The sequence below is a fragment of the Salvelinus sp. IW2-2015 genome, linkage group LG4q.2 (assembly GCF_002910315.2).
Source record: "Salvelinus sp. IW2-2015 linkage group LG4q.2, ASM291031v2, whole genome shotgun sequence".
Lineage (NCBI taxonomy): Eukaryota > Metazoa > Chordata > Actinopteri > Salmoniformes > Salmonidae > Salvelinus > Salvelinus sp. IW2-2015.
The window spans coordinates 20,571,236-20,590,450 of NC_036843.1; the positions used below are offsets into that span (position 1 = coordinate 20,571,236).

The window sequence follows — 19,215 nt, forward strand, 5'->3', positions numbered from 1 at the left end:
TAAAGAAGTTATGGAGCTCTATAAAGCAATGTATTCTTAAAGCATAGACAATTTTGGTTTTATGTAACCTGATGCACCCAGATACATTTTTGTTATTTAATCATATGCTCTAATTTAATTAAATATTTACCTTGACATGTGCACCACACCAATATTTTTCCACAGTACAAGAGTTCCCAGTATCGGTATTTCAGACAAAAATGTTTACCTGAATAAACCTATATATAAAGACCAGAGTATGCCTGTGAATCAAGTATACTTAGAACATTGTATATGCTAGATAGAAAGTCATAGGGCCTTTGTCTCCGTTTGTTTTGCTTCAGGGCCAGCTTAGGGACCCTATTTATTTTTAGGAACTCAGTCAGGGTGTCAACTTACTGCTGAGAGTTGTAAAAGTAGAATACACAAGGTGCAAGTTTGAAATTTGGTTGTGCATCAGCAATTTTTCTGTTATGTCAGTCACTCAATTAGGCATGTTAGCTAACAATTTTTAGATTGGTAAGTTAGCTGGCTAGACTATCTAAATCGTGGCCAAATACCAACCAGGCACATGACCAGGGGCCCTGAACTCCACGGGACCCGCATTGAATGTTAGTCACTCTCACTCAGATATCATTAACATGGCATAAGTCATGGCAAAATGTTAGAATGGCAGGAAATTCACTTTAAAACAAAAACAATTTCTCCACCCCATGGCAAAATGGGGGGGGGGCACAAATGTTTTGCCTGCGAAATCTGGCTTATGGCCCCAAATGACTAGAACCGGCCTAGCCCAAGATGTGCTCTTAAGGAGCCTGCCATTACTCGTTATGTCCTTGGAGCTTATTTTCAGAGGTTGACTGGCTCTGGAAGCCAAAAAACTCCACCTAAACATTAATAAATTCTCAAGTAAAGCCCTTTACTTTCATATCACATCAAAATAATGTCACAAATGCAAAATATACACTTACTGTACACCAGTGGTGTTCGGTGCCGTTTAAGATGAGGGAGGATTATTTATTTATTTTGAGCATGGCCTTGTTTCTATTACAGCATATTGGATGACTGTCATTTTTATATTCCATTCACCCAGCTCAATGTAACATTGATAGGTTTAGGCTACTACATGATACTCACATTTTCTCTGTACCCATCATGAGGTTGCTACAACCTAGCCTAAGAATGAAAGTTTACAACGTCAAGGTGACAGACAGTAACACATGTAATACTGCCTTGCACACTCTTGCCTGCATCTAGCTGATCTAGGGTGTAATCATTAGTCCAACAGTTGAAAATTAGAGTTTCTATTGGGCAAATTCAGGGATGTATCCTTCTTTCGTTTAAAAACATTTTTCAACAGAATAGGCGGAATGAATACACCCCTGATCACAAGCAAACACAGTTAACTTTCATAGCAGCCACATAAAAACAGTACGATCACTTTGCTTGTTGTGTGTATATATAAAATTCCTTAGCGCAACTATCTACACGCTCTCCTCCTCTCACCTTTTCCCTTCGCTTGTGGACTTCAGTGCACAACACATCAGCTGTCTGTGACCAGGCAAAAAAACAAAAAAAACTTTCCAAGCCAAACCTTCCTATTATGACCGCTAACCACTACACCATCGTTGTCACGTCATAGTCAACATACTAGGCATATCCTGTTAGTAACCACCTACAATCATGCAGTACCTTGTACGGTCAGAAAAAAGTTTAGCAGCTACACCGGCAGGCCACGGTGGCAATAAATAAATCAAACCAAAAGCTTACCTTGAAGAGTTCCACTGTCAAATTGTCGTCTTTCACGCTCTTTAAGTCAACTACTCAACACATTTTATGCACTGCAGTGCTTGCTAGCTGTAGTGTATACTTTCACTACTAGATTAATTCTCTGATCCTTTGATTGGGTGGATATCTCAGTTCATGCTGCAAGAGCTCTGATAGGTGAGAGGGCATCCTCCGGAAGTTGTCATAATTACTGTGTAAGTCTATGGGACGTGTGACAACCATGAGCCTCCTAGGTTTTGTATTGAATTCAATGTACCCAGAGAACAGAAGCTAGCTGTTCTGCACCTACATTTTAACAGTACTGGCACCATATTTCAGTCCCAAATCAAGCACTGAAGATAAGGTCCTTATGCTTCCACAACCGTACCGCAAGCAATGCTTGTTCAAGTTCACACCGAGCGTCAGGGCTCTTAACAAAACTCCACCTTACATAAGACGCCTTCGTCCAATGACTCTTATGTGTAATGTAATGGAACCGAGGGTCACGATCAAGGACTAGGGCCGGCCCTGTATTGCTTACTTAGTCTATATTTTAACATTACTATAATTAAATCAAATCTGATGGCTCCCCTCCCAGATCTTGTAGAAACATGAATATCAGTGGACTATATGCATTCGTTTCGGTTTTTATTTACATTTTCAGATAGGCTTTTATTCTGAAAATAATTAGCCGATTCTACCGGAAATCAACGTTGTGACTCTTCCCATTTCCGAATGTTTTGGTTCGGTTTGAAATTTACCCTCCAAAGACGAAGGGCGACGAGGGAAACTTAATATCATGGAAAAACAAACAAACTAGATTAAGTCCATATACATCGAGTAAAAGTAAGATGCACGTTTGCATTCAATGTGTATAGTAGATAGCTAGATTTTAGCTATGCACTTCTGTAACATAGCTTATTAATTAGCTAGCTACTTAGCAAGCTAATGTGTTAACATATCATTGTCATGTATTTTTGGAAAGCACTAGAATCTAAATATCGAGAATGTCATTGGGTCATTACACGAATGCGTAAATCTCGTTGCTACTTATATAATACAGATAACGACTATGAGGAAGACTTTTGGAAAAAATATGCATCTAAGCTGAAGCTATTTCTAAATGCGCACGCATACCCATAGCTCTGGTGCACCGCGCAACAACAATGTGCTCTGGCACGTTTCCCCCCAGTTGTTTAGTTATTGTATTCAGTATACTTTCGTAACTCACCAACGTGAAGATATTGCTAGAGTAATTAAAAACTTTTCTCTGTCCTCTAAAACGACTTTGGCATTTTATCAGCTGATGAACCATGTTTGGCTGGATGTACGCAACTGCAGCCTGCAATTCGGGACGTTCCTACATGTGGGCATTCCAGGAACACCCCCCCCCAATCGAGTATCCCATTGGTTCCTTCATGAACCACACCCCTCGAACGTCCCTTTTGTTTCTGCATGACAACCCCCCCCCCCCTCCTTGTGGGGTTTATCGGCGGTTGGCATCCAACGTTATGGTGCATTACCGGATCTAGGTTACTGGACCTATAAAAGGAGGGGTTGAACGCCCAGAATTGCGGGTTGCAGTTACACCCTTCTCGCTGCATGCTCATCCGACATGTGCATGGACCAGAGTTAACATACCCGGAGAGTGGGTCCTGGCCCACCTGCATAAAGTAAACAATGGAGCCAATGTATTCCCAGACAGTTTCACATGCAAATATCTATAATTATCTGTAGTGCCCAATGTATGACATTCCATGCAACAGTAAGGTATTTGAGGTGTGCTCAATTCAACTTGGAGTTTGAACTTTTGGGACTATTCCATTGGTTCCATTCTACAAGGCAAACTAGCATAAGTTAAGCACAGCTCCAGTATTTGACATGTATCAGACACCGTCTGGTATCTTGAAAGTTTGCTGATACAGCTATGACATTTATTTTTCAGGCAATTTTCATGTGAAGAATCAAGGTCCTCTTACTATTGAAAATGAAGAGGAGGATTCGGAGATCCGATCAGGAATACTTAATAGACTGTGAGTAATCAGTATGAAGGCCACTATGTTGTTGTAGTATAACATTTTATCACTTTTTTTCAACACTTTGACTTTGATGACAATGGTGAGAACACACATGATCAAACCACCCTACCCGAAAGTTAAGGTACTTGTTTATTTACATTGAACTTGAAATGTCTTCTCTCTATTTTAAGGTTGTGCACTTTGTAAATGCAGTGAGAATTGTCCAGACAAATATGGCGAGAAGATCACACTTAAGTCACAGGAACTCACTGTGCACTACTTTTGCCTGGTAAGAGAGAGAGAGAGTGTGTGTGTTAGAATTACTCATTGTTCATGAATTATGGCCTAGCTTAAACCAAAATATCTTGTCATTGCGGAATACTATTTGCTCAAACAGTAATAATCTATTTGTTTTATCATTCAGTTGCTGACTGAAGACACCTTAAATGTACAGAATGTTTACAATGTCAGATGAAAGGTGGCAACTTAAATTCCCTGGTTTTCTAGAAATGTTGGTTAGAGGACTCCGGATTTTCTGCTTATTTCCTCCTGATTCCGGCAGTCCTCCAACCGGGATTTCCGGAAAACCAGGGAATTTATTGAAAGTTCCCGGAATTTGCAATCCTATTCAGATGTTTTTATATTCCAGCTGATGTCAAGCGGCGTGTATCAGCGTGGAGAGGAAAACGAAGGGATCTATGGCTTCTTGGTGGATGATATTAAACAGGAGGTCCGCAGATCCTCCAGACTAGTAAGTCAGTGTGTTCATTCATATTGAGGGCGTATTTATTTATCCTACTTTCATTATAGGCAAGGTACCATTTAGCCCTTGATTATGACTCAAGAGTCTACCTCTGAAAATAACACATAGTTTCAAGTTTTAATGTCACATGCACAAGTGCAGTGAAATGCCTTTCTTGCAAGCTCAAAACCCAACAATGCAATAGTCAATAACAATGTAATGCAACAAATAACATAAGTTAGATCAAAAACACAAGAACTAGAAATAAGAAGAATACGAGAAAGTAAGTAAGAATACTATAAATAGGGTCAGTCAGTTCCAGTACCATATCTACAAAGTGCAGGGATACTGGAGTGATAGCTGTAGATCAGGGTTCCCCAACTGGCGGCCCGCATTTGATTTTATTTGGCACAAGTTTTCTGAGCAAGGCAAATATACAGTACCAGTCAAAAGTTTGGACACACCTACTCATTCAAGGGTTTTTATTTTTATTTGTACTATTTTCTACGTTGTAGAATCATAGTGAAAACATCAAAACTATTAAATAACAAAGGTAGGGGTGGTATACAGAAGATAACCCGTAAAAGACAGAGTCCATATTATTGCAAGAACAGCTCAAATAAGCAAAAAGAAATGACAGTCCCATCATTACTTTACGACATGAAGGTCAGTCAATCTGGAAAAAGTCAAGAACTTTGAAAGTTTCTTCAAGAATAACATTCTCTGTTTCACAGAAACATGGCTCTCTCGGGATATGTTGTCAGAATTGGTTCAGCCACCGGGCTTCTCCATGCATCGCGCCGACAGAGATAAACACCTCTCTGGGAAGAGGAAGGACGGGGGTGTATGCTTTATGATTAACGACGCATGGTGTAATCATAACAACATACAGGAACTCAAGTCCTGCTCACCCGACCAAGAATTCCTTACAATGAAATGCTGGCCATTTTACCTACCAAGAGAAATCTTGTCAGTTATAGTCACAGCTGTGTACATTCCCCCTCAAGCGAACACCAAGACGGCCCTCAAGGAACTTCACTGGACTCTATGTAAACTGGAAACCATATATCCGGAGGCTGCGTTTATTGTAGCTGGGGGTTTTAATAAAGCAAATTTGTGAACAAGGCTACCTAAATTCTATCAGCATATTGATTGCACGACTCGCAGGGCTAATCCTCTCGATCACTGCTACTCTTAACTTCCGCGATGCATAAAAAGCCCTCCCTTCGGCAAATCCATCTTCCTCGTTCCGTCTTATAGGCAGAAACTCAAACAGGATGTACCAGTGACGAGAACCATTCAACGCTGGTTTGACCAATCGGAAGCCACGCTTCAAGATTGTTTTGATCACGCGGACTGGAATATGTTCCGGTCAGCCTCAGAGAACAACATTGACTTATACTCTGACTCTGTGAGTGTGTTTATTAAGAAGTGTATTGGAGATGTTGACTATTAAAACCAACCCAAACCAGAAACCGTGGCTGAATGGCGGCATTCGCGCAAACTGAAAGCGCGATCCAGCGCATTTAACCATGGAAAGAGGTCTGGAAATATGGCTACATTTAAACAGTGTAGTTATTCCCTATGCTAGGCAATCAAACAAGCGAAATGCCGGTACAGGGACAAGGTGGAGTCGCAATTCAACGGCTCAGACACGAGACGTATGTGGCAGGGTCGACAGGACATCACGGACGACAAAAACAGCCACGTCACTGACACCGACATCTTGCTTCCAGACAAACTAAACACATTCTTTGCCCACTTTGAGGATAATACAGTGTCACTGTCGCGGCTTGCTAACAAAGATTGCGCCCCCTCTCGTTCTCAGTGGCTGACGTGAGTAAAACATTTAAACTTGTTAACCCTTGCAAGGCTGCTGGCCCGGACGGTATCCCTAGCCGCGTCCTATGCTTTGAAAGGCTAGTCAAGGATCATATCACCACCACCTTACCGGCCACCCTAGACCCACTTCAGTTTGCATACTGCCCCAGCAGGTCCACAGACGACGCAGTCGCCATCACACTGCACACTGCCCTATCCCATCTGGACAAGAGGAATACCAATGAAAGAATGCTGTTCCTGGTTCTCAACCCCTCCCTGTGCAATGGGTTCTGGACTGTCTGATGGCCGCCCCCAGGTGGTGAAGGTAGGAAAAAACGTCTCCACTTCGCTGACCCTTAACACTGGGGCCCCACAAGGGTGTGTGCTCAGCCCTCTCCTGTACTCCCTGTTCACCCACGACTGTGTCGCCATGCACGCATCCAACTCAATAATCAAGTTTGCAGACGACACAACAGTAGTGGGCCTGATCACCAACAACGATGAGACAGCCTACAAGGAGGAGGTGAGGGCACTCGTAGTGTGGTGTCAGGAAACAGCCTCTCACTCAACGTCAACAAAACAAAGGAGATGATCGTGGACTTCAGGAAACTGCAGAGGGAGCACCCCCTATTCACATTGAAGGCAGAGCAGTGGAGAAGGTGGAAAGTTCCTCGGCGTACACATTACAGACAAACTGAAATGGTCCACCCACACAGACAGTGGGGTGAAGAAGGCGCAACAGCGCCTCTTCAACCTCAGGAGGCTGAAGAAATTTGTCTTGTCACCTATAACACTCACAAACTTTTACAGATGCACAATCGAGAGCATTCCGTCGGGCTATATCACAGCCTGGTACGACAACTGCACCGCCCTCAACCGCAAGGCTCCCCAGAGGGTGATGCGGTCTGCACAACACATCACTGGGGGCAAACTACCTGCCCTCCATGACACCTACAGCACCCGATGTCACAGGAAGGCCAAAAAGATCATCAAGGACAATAACCACCCGAGCCACTGCCTGTTCACACCGCTATCATCCAGAAGGAGAGGTCAGTACAGGTGCATCAATGCTGGGACCGAGAGATTGAAAAACAGCTTCTATCGCAAGGCCATCAGACTGCTAAACAGCAATCACTAACTCAGAGAGGCTGCTGCCTACATTGAGACCCAATCACTGGACACTTTAATAAATTGATCACTAGTCACTTTAAACAGTGCCACTTTAAATAATGCCACTTTAATATTGTTTACGTATCTTACATTACTCATATCATATGTATATACTATATTTTATACCGTCTACTGCACCTTGCCTATGCCGCTTGGCCATCGCTCATCCATATATTTATGTGTACATATTGTCATTCACTCCTTTAGATTTGTGTGTGTTAGGTACTTGTTGGGGAATTGTTAGATTACTTGTTAGATATTCCTGCACTGTCGGAACTAGAAGCACAAACATTTCACTACACTAGCATTAACATCTGCTAACCATGTGTATGTGACCAATAAAATTTGATTTAATTTGAAGTGCAGTGGCAAAAACCATCAAGCGCTATGATGAAACTGGATCTCATGAGGACCGCCACAGGAAAGGAAGACCCAGAGGTACCTCTGCTGCAGAGGATACATTCATAAGAGTTAACTGCACCTCAGATTGCAGCCGAATTAAAAGCTTCACAGAGTTCAAGTAACAGACACATCTCAACATCAACTGTTCAGAGGAGACTGTGTGAATCAGGCTTTCATGGTTGAATTACTGCAAAGAAACCACTACTAAAGGACACCAATAAGAAGAAGAGACTTGTTTGGGCCAAATAATACGAGCAATGGACATTAGACCGGTGGAAATCTGTCCTTTGGTCTGATGAGTCCAAATGTGAGATTTTTGGTTCCAACCGCCGTGTCTTTGTGAGACGCAGAGTAGGTGAATGGATGATCCCGAGTGGCGCAGCGGTCTAAGGCACTGCATCTCAATGCAAGAGGCATCACTACAGTCCCTGGTTTGATTCCAGGCTGTATCACATCTGGCCGTGATTGGCAGTCCCATAGGGCGGTGCATTATTGGCCCAGCGTCGTCCGGGTTTGGCTGCGGTAGGCCGTCATTGTAAATAAGAATTTGTTCATAACTGACTTGCCTAGTTAAATAAAGGTTACTTTTTTTATCGATGCATGTGTGTTTCCCACCGTGAAGCATGGAGGTGTGATGGTGTGGGGGTGCTTTGCTGGTGACATTGTCAGTGATTTAGTTAGAATTCAAGGCACACTTAACCAGCATGGCTACCACAGTATTCTGCAGCGATACGCTATCCCATCTGGTTTGCGCTTGGTGGGACTATCATTTGTTTTTTAACAAGACAATGACCCAACACACCTACAGGTTGTGTAAGGCCTATTTGACCAAGAAGGAGAGTGATGGAGTGCTGCATCAGATGACCTGGCCTCCACAATCACCCAACCTCAATCCAATTGAGATGGTTTGGGATGAGTTGGACCGCAGAGTGAAGGAAAAGCAGCCAACAAGTATTCAGCATATGTGGGAACTCCTTCAAGACTGTTGGAAAAGCTTGTGAAGCTGGTTGAGAGAATGCCAAGCGTGTACAAAGCTGTCATAAAATCAAAGGGTGGCTAATTATTTTGTTTTGTTTCGTTTAACACTTTTTTGATTACTACATGATTCCATATATGTTATTTCATAGTTATGATGGTTATTGATGATAGTTATTGATGATCCCTGATGTAGATACGCTACATGACCAAAAGTATGTGGACACATCTCATTCCAAAATCATAGGCATTGATATGGAGTTGGTCCCCCATTTTCTGCTGTAACAGCCTACACTCTTCTGTGAAGGCTTTCCACTAGATGTTGGAACATTGCTGCGGGGACTTGCTTCCATTTAGCCACAAGAGCATTTGTGAGGTATGGCACTGATGTTGGGCGATTAGGCCTGGCTCACAGTCGGGGTTCTAGTTCATCCCAAAGCTGTTTGATGGAGTTGAGGTCAGGGCTCTGTGCAGCCCAGTCAAGTTCTTCCACACCGATCTTGACCAAATCCATTCCTGTATGGACCTCGATTTGTGCACTGGGGCATTGTCATGCTGAAACAGGAAAGGGCCTTCCCCAAACTGTTGCCACAAAGTTGGAAGCACAGAATCGTCTAGAATGTCATTGGACTGTATGCTGTAGTGTTAAGATTTCCCTTCACTGAACTAAGGGGCCTAGCCCGAACCATGAAAAACGGCCCCAGACCATTTTTCTGTCTCCACCAAACTTTACAGTTAGCACTATGCATTCGGGCAGGTAACGTTATCTTGGCATGTGCGGCTGCTTGGCCATGGAAACCCATTTCATAAAGCTCCCGACTAACAGTTTATGTGCTGACTTTGCTTCCAGAGGCAGTTTGGAACTCGGTAGTGAGTGTTGCAACCGAGGACAGACAATTTTTACGCGCTTCAGCACTCAGGAGTCCCGTTCTGTGTGCTTGTGTGGCCTATGACTTTGCGGGTAAGCTGTTTTTTGTCTTAGATGTTTCAACTTCACAATAACAGCACTTACAGTTGACTGGGGCAGCTCTAGCAGGGCAGAAATTTGACGAACTGACCTTTTGGAAAGGTGGCATCCTATGACGGTGCCACGTTGAAAGTCACTGAAATCTTCAGTAAGGTCCTTCTACTGTCAATGTTTGTCTATAGAGATTGCATGGCTGTGTGCTAGGTTTTATACACCTGCCAGCAATGAGTGTGGTTGAAATAACCGAATCCACTAATTTGAAGGCGTGCCTTCGGAAAGTATTCATACCCCTTGACTTTTTCCACATTTTGTTACCTTACAGCCTTTTTCTAAAATTGATTAAATAGTTGTTTTACTCATCAATCTACACACAATACCTGATAATGACAAAGCAAAAACAGGTTTTTAGAAATTGTAGCTATTCTTTTTTTTTTTATTAACTGAAATATCACATTTGCATAAGTGTTCAGACCCTTTATTCAGTACTTTGTTGAAGCACCTTTGGCAGCGATTACAGCCTCGAGTCTTCTTGGGTATGATGCTACGAGCTTGGTACACCTGCATTTGGGGAGTTTCTCTGCAGATCTTCTCAAGCTCTGTCAGGTTGGATGGGGAGCATTGTTGCACAGCTATTTCCAGGTCTCTCCAGAGATGTTCCATTGGGTTGCAGTCCTGGCTCTGGCTGGGCCAATCAAGAACATTCAGAGACTTGTCCCGAAGCCACTCCTTTGTTGTCTTGGCTGTGTGCTTAGAGTCGTTGTCCTGTTGGAAGGTGAACCTTCGCCCCAGTCTGAGGTCGTGAGCGCTCTGGAGCAGGGTTTCATGAAGGATCTCTCTGTACTTTTCTCTGTTCATCTTTGCCTTGATCCTGACTAGTCTCCCAGTCCCTGCCGCTGGAACACATCCCCACAGCATGATGCTGCCACCACCATGCTTCACCGTAAGGATGGTGCAAGGTTTCCTCCAGACGTGATGTTTGGCATTGAGGCCAAAGACTTCAATCTTGGTTTCATCAGACCAGAGAATCTTATTTCTCATGGTCTGAGAGTCTTTAGGTGCCTTCTGGCAAACTACAAGCGGGCTGTCATGTGCCTTTTACTGAAGAGTGGCTTCCATCCAACCACTCTACCATAAAGGCCTGATTGGTGAAATGCTGCAGAGATATTTGTCCTTCTGGAAGGTTCTCCCATCTCCACAGAGGAACTCTGGAGCTCTGTCAGAGTGACCATCGGGTTCTTGGTCACCTTCCTGACCAAGGCCCTCAGTTTGGCCGGGCGGCCAGTTCTAGGAAGAGTCTTGGTGGCTCCAAACTTCTTGCTGCAGACATTTCTTTGTACCCTTCCCCAGATCTGTGTCTCGACACAATCCTGTCTCTGAGCTCTACGGACTATTCCTTCGACCTCATGGCTTGGTTTTTGATCTGACATGCACTGTCAACTGTGGGACCTTATATAGACAGGTGTGTGCCTTTACAAATTATGTCAAATCAATTCAATTTACCACATGTGTACTCATATCAAGTTGTATAAACATCAAGGATGATCAATGATGCACCTGAGCTCAATTTAGCGTCGCATAGCAAAGGGTCTGAATACTTATGTAAATAAGGTATTTCTGTGGAAAAAGTCAAGAGGTATGAATACTTTCTGAAGGCACTGTATGATGTATGCATAGGGGTAAGGTGACTAGGCATCAGGATACAGTGGCTTGCGAAAGTATTCACCCCCTTGGTATTTTTCCTATTTTGTTGCCTTACAACCTGGAAGTAAAATTGATTTTTGGGGGGTTTGTATCATTTGATTTACACAACATGACTACCACTTTGAAGATGCAAAAATGTTTTTATTGTGAAACAAACAAGAAATAAGACAAAAAAACTGAAAACTTGAGCATGCATAACTCCCCCCCATAGTCAATACTTTGTAGAGCCACCTTTTGCAGCAATTACAGCTGCAAGTCTCTTGTGGTATGTCTCTATAAGCTTGGCACGTTTAGCCACTGGTATTTTTGCCCATTCTTCAAGGCAAAACTGCTCCAGCTCCTTCAAGTTAGATGGGTTTTGCTGGTGTACAGCAATCTTTAAGTCACACCACATATTCTCAATTGGATTGAGGTCTGGGCTTTGACTAAGCCATTCAAAGACATTTAAATGTTTCCCCTTAAACCATTTGAGTGTTGCTTTAGTAGTATGCTTAGGGTCATTGTCCTGCTGGAATGTGAACCTCTGTCCCAGTCTCAAATCTCTGGAAGACTGAAACGGGTTTCCCTCAAGAATCTCCCTGTATTTAGCGCCATCCATCATTCCTTCAATTCTGACCAGTTTCCCAGTCCCTGCCGATGAAAAGGTGGTGGTGCCCCTTGCTTAGTGGTGTTGCAGACTCTGGAGCCTTTCAGAACAGGTGTATATATTCTGAGATCATGTGACAGATCATGTGACACTTAGATTGCACACAGGTGGACTTTATTTAACTAATTATGTGACTTCTGAAGGTAATTGGTTGCACCAGATCTTATTTAGGGGCTTCATAGCAAAGGGGGGAATACATATGCACGTAGCACTTTTCAGTTTTACATTTTTTGAAAGAAGTTATTTTTTTCATTTCACTTCGCCAATTTGGACTAGTTTGTGTATGTCCATTACATGAAATCCAAATAAAAATCGATTTAAATTACAGGTTGTAATACAACAAAATAGGAAAAACGCCAAGGGGGGTGAATACTTTTACAAGGCACTGTATATGATAAACAAAGTTGCAGCAGCGTATATAATTATTGTATGTGAGGGTAGAGGTAGTATAAATGTATGTGCATATTATGTGTTTGTGAGGAAATGATGGAGTGAATCTTTGTGTGTTTTGGAGTGTCAGTGTGCTTGAGTGTGTATGGCCCTTTGAGTGCGTAGAGACAGTGATAGAAGCTGTTCAGGAGCCTGTTGGTGTCAGCTGTACGACTTTTTGAGGATTTGAGGGCCCATGCCAAACCTGAGGGGGAAGAGGCGGTGTCATGCCTTCTTCATGACTGTGTGTGGACCATTTTAAGTCCTTAGTAATTTGGTCAACGAGGAACTTGAAGCTCTTGACCTGCTCCACTGCAGCCCCATCAATGTAGTCCACGATAAGCTCCCTGGTCTTACTGACATTAAGGGAGAGGCTGTTGTTCTGGTACCACACTGACAGGTCACTGGTCTACCACTGTCGTGTTGTCAGCAAACTTAATGATGGTGTTGGAGTCATGTGTGGACACGCAGTTGTTGGTGAACAGGGAGTACAGGGAGTCCCGTGTGGCTCAGTTGGTAGAGCATGGCGCTTGCAACGCCAGGGTTGTGGGTTCATTCCCCACGGGGGGACCAGGATGAATATGTATGAACTTTCCAATTTGTAAGTCGCTCTGGATAAGAGCGTCTGCTAAATGACTTAAAATGTAAAATGTACAAGAGGGGACTAAGCACACACACCTGTGGGTGATGAGTTTGGAGGGGACAATGGTGTTGAACGCTGAGGTGTAGTCAATTAACAGCATTCTCACATAGGTATTCCTCTTATGTAGGTGGGTGAGGGCAGTGGGGGAGCAATTGAGATTGCGTCGTCTGTGGATCTGTTGGGGCGGTATACAAATTGGAGTGGGTCTAGGGTGTCTGGGATGATGGAGTTGATGTGTGCCATAACCAGCCTCTCAAAGCACTTCATGATTACAGATGTGAGCGCTACAGGGCGGTAGTCATTGTGGCATTAAGCCAGCTGTTCTGCGCATGCCTTGGAATACTGTCGGGCCCCGCAGCCTAGCAGGTGTTGACCTGGTTAAAGACCTTACTCACGTCAGCCTCGGAGAGCGAGATCACCCAATCCTCTGGGTTGGTGGCAGCCCTCACAACCAGCACGATGTTGTTATTGTCGAAGTGTGCATAAAATCTATTGAGTTCATGTGGTAGAGAGGCATCGTTGGGCAGACCACGGCCAGGTCTTTGTAATCCTTAATGAACTGTAGCCCCTGCCACCTACGGCGGAGCCTTTGTAATATGTAGTACGGTAACGTTAGGCTCCTTTAAGAGTACATCTTGGTCTAGGTACCATTCAACCTCTTCAGCTCAGCAGGCACTTTGATTGATGCTTGTCACCGTGGAGATATAGTATAAAACATGCACAATATGTTCTATTTAATTCTGTGCTTGCCATGGCCAACATGGCCTAAACTGTTTCGGTAGAGGAGAGTTTATGCAGAGTGGCTTGACACACCAGGTAGAGGTCGGGAGCTTGATCACTCACCGAGCAGAAACTTTTCTCACCTGCTGAGAGACTAAGGCTGATAGGCTCACTCAGCACCAACAGTAGAGCCGTCCATACAAGTTATTTAGTATGATGTATGATGGTTGTATTAGGATTACCCTAATCCTAGAGTCTTTGTCCACTCTAAGCCTAAGCAGCACTTTTATCACAAAACGTATAGAGTACATATTTTAGATGTTGCCTTCAATCGTTTCTGGTTGCTTGGATTCTTGTTCAAAAACATCATGTCCTAAATGTACTTTTTTGCTTTCTGTGTACCCTGTGTTTAGAAATGTGCAGTCTGCAAGAAGAATGGTGCTTCAGTTGGGTGCTACGTCAAAAGCTGCCAGAAAAAGGTCCATTTTCCATGTGGCAAACAACACCAATTCATCTTTCAATTCACAGATTTATTTCCGTAAGTGACGATGATTATATATCACCAGTATGTATTAGAGCTGGGACATAATCCGAAAATGATCAACACCGACATTGCCTTCCTCTTACCGAAGAATTCTGCATATGTCGGTAATTTTGCTACACAACATTATTGTAGATTGTTCTAAAAACATTATTTGGTCAACAATAATAGCCTATGCATTATGTTGATTCCTGCTATGAAAGTGTGTACCTATCCCGGTTTCGCTGTCGACTGCTGACTCTCACTCCCTTTCCGCACTGTGCGCTCCTGCTTAAAATTGAATTGCGGGAGAAATGCAGTTTTCAAAGCAACTACTGTTGTTCTAGTAACAGAGAGGAGAGTCATAACTTTCTGTGACTGTATACTCTATTCTCAGCTCTTAATATTGAGTTCATGACGACATCACTTTACAACCAGAGTAGGCCGTAGTATGGTTTTGATGCGACCGCGAAGCTGAGCGAGCCATTTGCAGTGAATAGGCCTACATCAATAGCCTAGGAATAGTGCTGGAAAGTACTGATTTACTGATAGATTAATCAATTAGCCTACATGGCTATCTAGCAACAATATCATATTTAGAGTTAGCAATCTAGCTGTCTTTGCGTTGCCATTTTCTCAGTTGGTGAATAATATAGTCTATAGGCCAATATACACAGAGATGTCGGCAAATTCTCTGAAGAGCCTAACATAAATGTGATAATTCTGGATCCTATTTTGACAGGCTGCATATCAAAATATCAATCATGCATTCCCTGGATATGTTAGATGAAATAGCTTTCTGTTTGAATAGTAGGCTCCCATCTCAGGTGTCTAACTTGGCACTGAAAAAAAACCATCTAGAGCCCTGCCACTAATGGAAAGTTATTGTTATCTAGTAAAATAGTTACATTTATTACGATATTACTTTTTATCCATATTGCCCAGCTCTAGTATGTGTTGTGTCTAGAGATTCTAAACATCATAGACAGCAGCCATGGCAAACGTAGTAACAGGAGATAATTAGGCTCAGCTCTTGTTTTAGAGATTAGAAATATATCGTTCATTCAAAAACAGTAAAGTCATATTGGCCTTCATCAGAATGAAATGACAGCTGTGCCTATTTTCTCCTTGTGAACTTTATTTTTGTTTTTAATTTAATCTTTAACTAGGTAAGTCAGTTAAGAAAAAAATATTATTTACAATGACGGTCTAACAAAAGGCCTCCTGCGGCAACGGGTGCTGGGAATTTAATAAAAATATAGGACAAAACACACATCATGACAAGAGATACACCACGACACTGCATAAAGAGAGACCTAAGACAACAACATAGCATGGCAGCAACACATGACAACAAAGTATGGTAGCAACACAACTTGACAACAACATGGTAGCAACACAGCATGGCAGCAGCACAACATGGTAGCAGCACAAAACATGGTACACACATTATTGGGCACAGACAACAGCACAAAGGGCAAGAAGATAGAGACAACAATACATCATGCGAAGCAGCCACATCTGTCATTAAGAGTGTCCACGATTGAGTCTTTGGCTACGCCTCTACTTTTAGTTGGTTGAAGTACTCTTATCTCTCAGAAACATTAACAACAAGCCATGCTTTATACCGTGGTGTGTCTCTGATTGTATTCCCCCAGGTCCTACTGTAAGGATCACAGTCCCACCCAGTCCTGGCCAGTGTCGGCTTGTGTCAGTGAGCCGATGTCCTGCTCAGTGTGTCTGGACCCCATAGAGCCTGTCCTCTCCTACTCCGTTCTCAAGTGTCCTGCCTGCCATGGCAGCTGGTTTCACAGAGACTGTGTGCAGGTAGCTACATCCCAGACTAGCAATGGCTCTCTTGGGTGAATGTGGGAATAAATTATTTTTCATACTATATAAAAGGTGTTGTAACAGTTCCTTGCAATGTGCTGCAATGTGCATAACCCTTATTTCACCCTCTATATGGCATTACATTTGCATATATGGGCTTTGTGAAGCATCTATGATGGCCGTATAAAGAGTTTATGAAGGCTTGTAAGTGACTACATGCATTCTCTTATTTATTTCCTATGTATTCCTCCAGAACCAGGCTCATAGTGCTGGCATGTTCTTCTTCAGATGCACTCTGTGCAACAACAAGGACATGTTCCAGCAGGAGATGTTCCGGATGGGAGTCCACATACCTGAGAGGTATTATTATTTTAATTGTCTACTGTATGTATGGTCTAGGCTCTACTGTATGTATGGTCCAGGCTCTACTGTATGTATGGTCTAGGCTCTACTGTATGTATGGTCCAGGCTCTACTGTATGTATGGTCCAGGCTCTACTGTATGTATGGTCCAGGCTCTACTGTATGTATGGTCCAGGAAATACGAGACCAACATACAGTAGAGCCGAGACCATACATACAGTAGAGCCTGGACCATACATACAGTAGAGCCTGGACCAAACATACAGTGAGAAGCCTGGACCATACATACAGTAGAGCCTGGACCATACATACAGTAGAGCCTGGACCAACATACAGTAGAGCCTGGCCATACATACAGTAGAGCCTGGACCATACATACAGTAGAGCCTGGACCATACATACAGTAGAGCTGGACCATACATACATAGAGCTGGACACATACATACAGTAGAGCCTGGACCATACATACAGTAGAGCCTGGACCATACAGACAGTAGAGCCTGGACCATACATACAGTAGAGCCTGGACCATACCATACAGTAGAGCCTGGCCATACATACAGTAGAGCCTGACCATACATACAGTAGAGCCTGGACCATACATACAGTAGAGCTGGACCATACATACAGTAGAGCCTGGACCATACAGTAGAGCCTGACCATACAGTAGACCGGCCGACCATACATACAGTAGAGCCTGGACCATACATACAGTAGAACCTGGACATACATACAGTAGAGTCTGACCATACATACAGTAGAGCCTGGACCATACATACAGTAGAGCCTGACCATACATACAGTGAGAGCCTGGACCATACATACAGTAGAGCCTGGACCAAACATAACAGTTAGAGCCTGGACCATACATACAGTAGAGCCTGGACCATACATACAGTAGAGCCGGACCATACAGACAGTAGAGCCTGACCAAACATACAGTAAGAGCCTGGACCATAACATACAGTAGAGCCTGACCAAACATACAGTAGAGCCTGGACCATACACTACAGTAGAGCCTGGACCATACATACAGTAGAGCCTGGACCAAACATACAGTAGAGCCTGGACCATACATACATAGAGCTGGACCATACATACAGTAGAGCCTGGACCATACATACAGTAGAGCCTGGACCATACATATAGTACAGTAGAGCCTTGACAATACATATAGTACAGTAGAGCCTGGACCAGACATACAAAGTAGAGCCTGGACCATACATACAGTAAGCCTGGACCATACATACAGTAGAGCATGGACCATACATACAGTAGAGCCTGGACATACAGTAGAGCCTGGACCATACAGTAAGGAGCCTGGACCATACATACAGTAGAGCCTGGACCATACATACAGTGAACCGGACCATAACAACAGTAGAGCTGGACCATACATACAGTAGAGCCTGGACCATACATACAAGTAGAGCATGGACCATACATACAGTAGAGCCTGGACCATATATACAGTAGAGCCTGGACCAAACATACAGTAGAGCCTGGACCATACATACAGTAGAGCCTGGACCAACATACGTAAGCCTGGACCAAACATACAGTAGAGCCTGGACCCATACATACAGTAAGACCTGGACCAAACATAAAGTAGAGCCTGGACCAAACATACAGTAGAGCCTGGACCATACATACAGTAGAGCCTGGACCATACATTAAGTAGAGCCTGGACCATACATACAGTAGAGCCTGGACCATACAAGTACAGTAGACCTGGACCATACATACAGTAGAGCCTGGACCATACAACAGTAGAGCCTGGACCATACATACAGTAGACCTGGACCATACATACAGTAGAGCCTGGACCATACATACAGTAGAGCCTGGACCATACATACGTAGAGCCTGGACCATATAACAGTAGAGCCGGACCATACATACATAGAGCCGACCATAACATACAGTAGAGCCTGGACCATACATACAGTAGAGCCTGGACCATACATACAGTAGAGCCTGGACCATACATACAGTAGAGCCTGACCATACATACAGTAGAGCTGGACCATACATACAGTAGAGCCTGGACCATACATACAGTAGAGCCTGGACCATACATACAGTACAGAGCCTGGACCATACATACAGTAGAGCCTGGCCATACATACAGTAGAGCCTGGACCATACATACAGTAGAGCCTAGACCATACATACAGTAGAGCCTGGACCATACATACAGTAGAGCCAGACCATACATAACAGTAGAGGCCTGGACCATACAATACAGTAGAGCCTGGACCATACATACAGTAGAGCCTGGACCATACATACAGTAGAGCCTGACATACATACAGTAGAGCCTGGACCATACATACAGTGAAGCCTGGACATACATACAGTAAGCCTAGACCATCAACAGTAGAGCCTGGACCATACATACAGTAAGGCCTGGACCATACATACAGTAGAGCCTGGACCATACATACAGTAGAGCCTAGACCATACACAGTAGAGCCGGACCATACATACAGTAGAGCCTGGACCATACATTACAGTAAGCCT

At 43.5% G+C, this 19,215-nt stretch overlaps 1 protein-coding gene across 1 annotated transcript; it reads left to right on the forward strand.

Moving 5' to 3' along the window:
* Positions 1-2,169: 2,169 nt before the first annotated feature.
* On the forward strand, positions 2,170-16,892 carry LOC111962996 (G2/M phase-specific E3 ubiquitin-protein ligase). Its single transcript, XM_023986221.2, has 8 exons — positions 2,170-2,592; positions 3,692-3,779; positions 3,956-4,053; positions 4,414-4,515; positions 14,394-14,518; positions 16,159-16,327; positions 16,584-16,690; positions 16,868-16,892. The coding sequence occupies exons 2-8, from the start codon at positions 3,734-3,736 to the stop codon at positions 16,890-16,892; spliced, it is 672 nt and encodes a 223-aa protein (XP_023841989.1). The 5' UTR covers positions 2,170-2,592; positions 3,692-3,733.
* The last annotated feature ends 2,323 nt before the right edge of the window (positions 16,893-19,215 follow it).

Excerpts from the sequence above, each read along its gene's own strand:
- LOC111962996 (XM_023986221.2), top strand. The coding sequence starts at position 3,734 with ATGAAGAGGAGGATTCGGAGATCCGATCAGGAATACTTAATAGACT. Across the intron at positions 4,516-14,393 it reads TCCGCAGATCCTCCAGACTA|AAATGTGCAGTCTGCAAGAA; the intron begins GTAAGTCAGTGT and ends CCCTGTGTTTAG. Across the intron at positions 14,519-16,158 it reads CAATTCACAGATTTATTTCC|GTCCTACTGTAAGGATCACA; the intron begins GTAAGTGACGAT and ends GTATTCCCCCAG.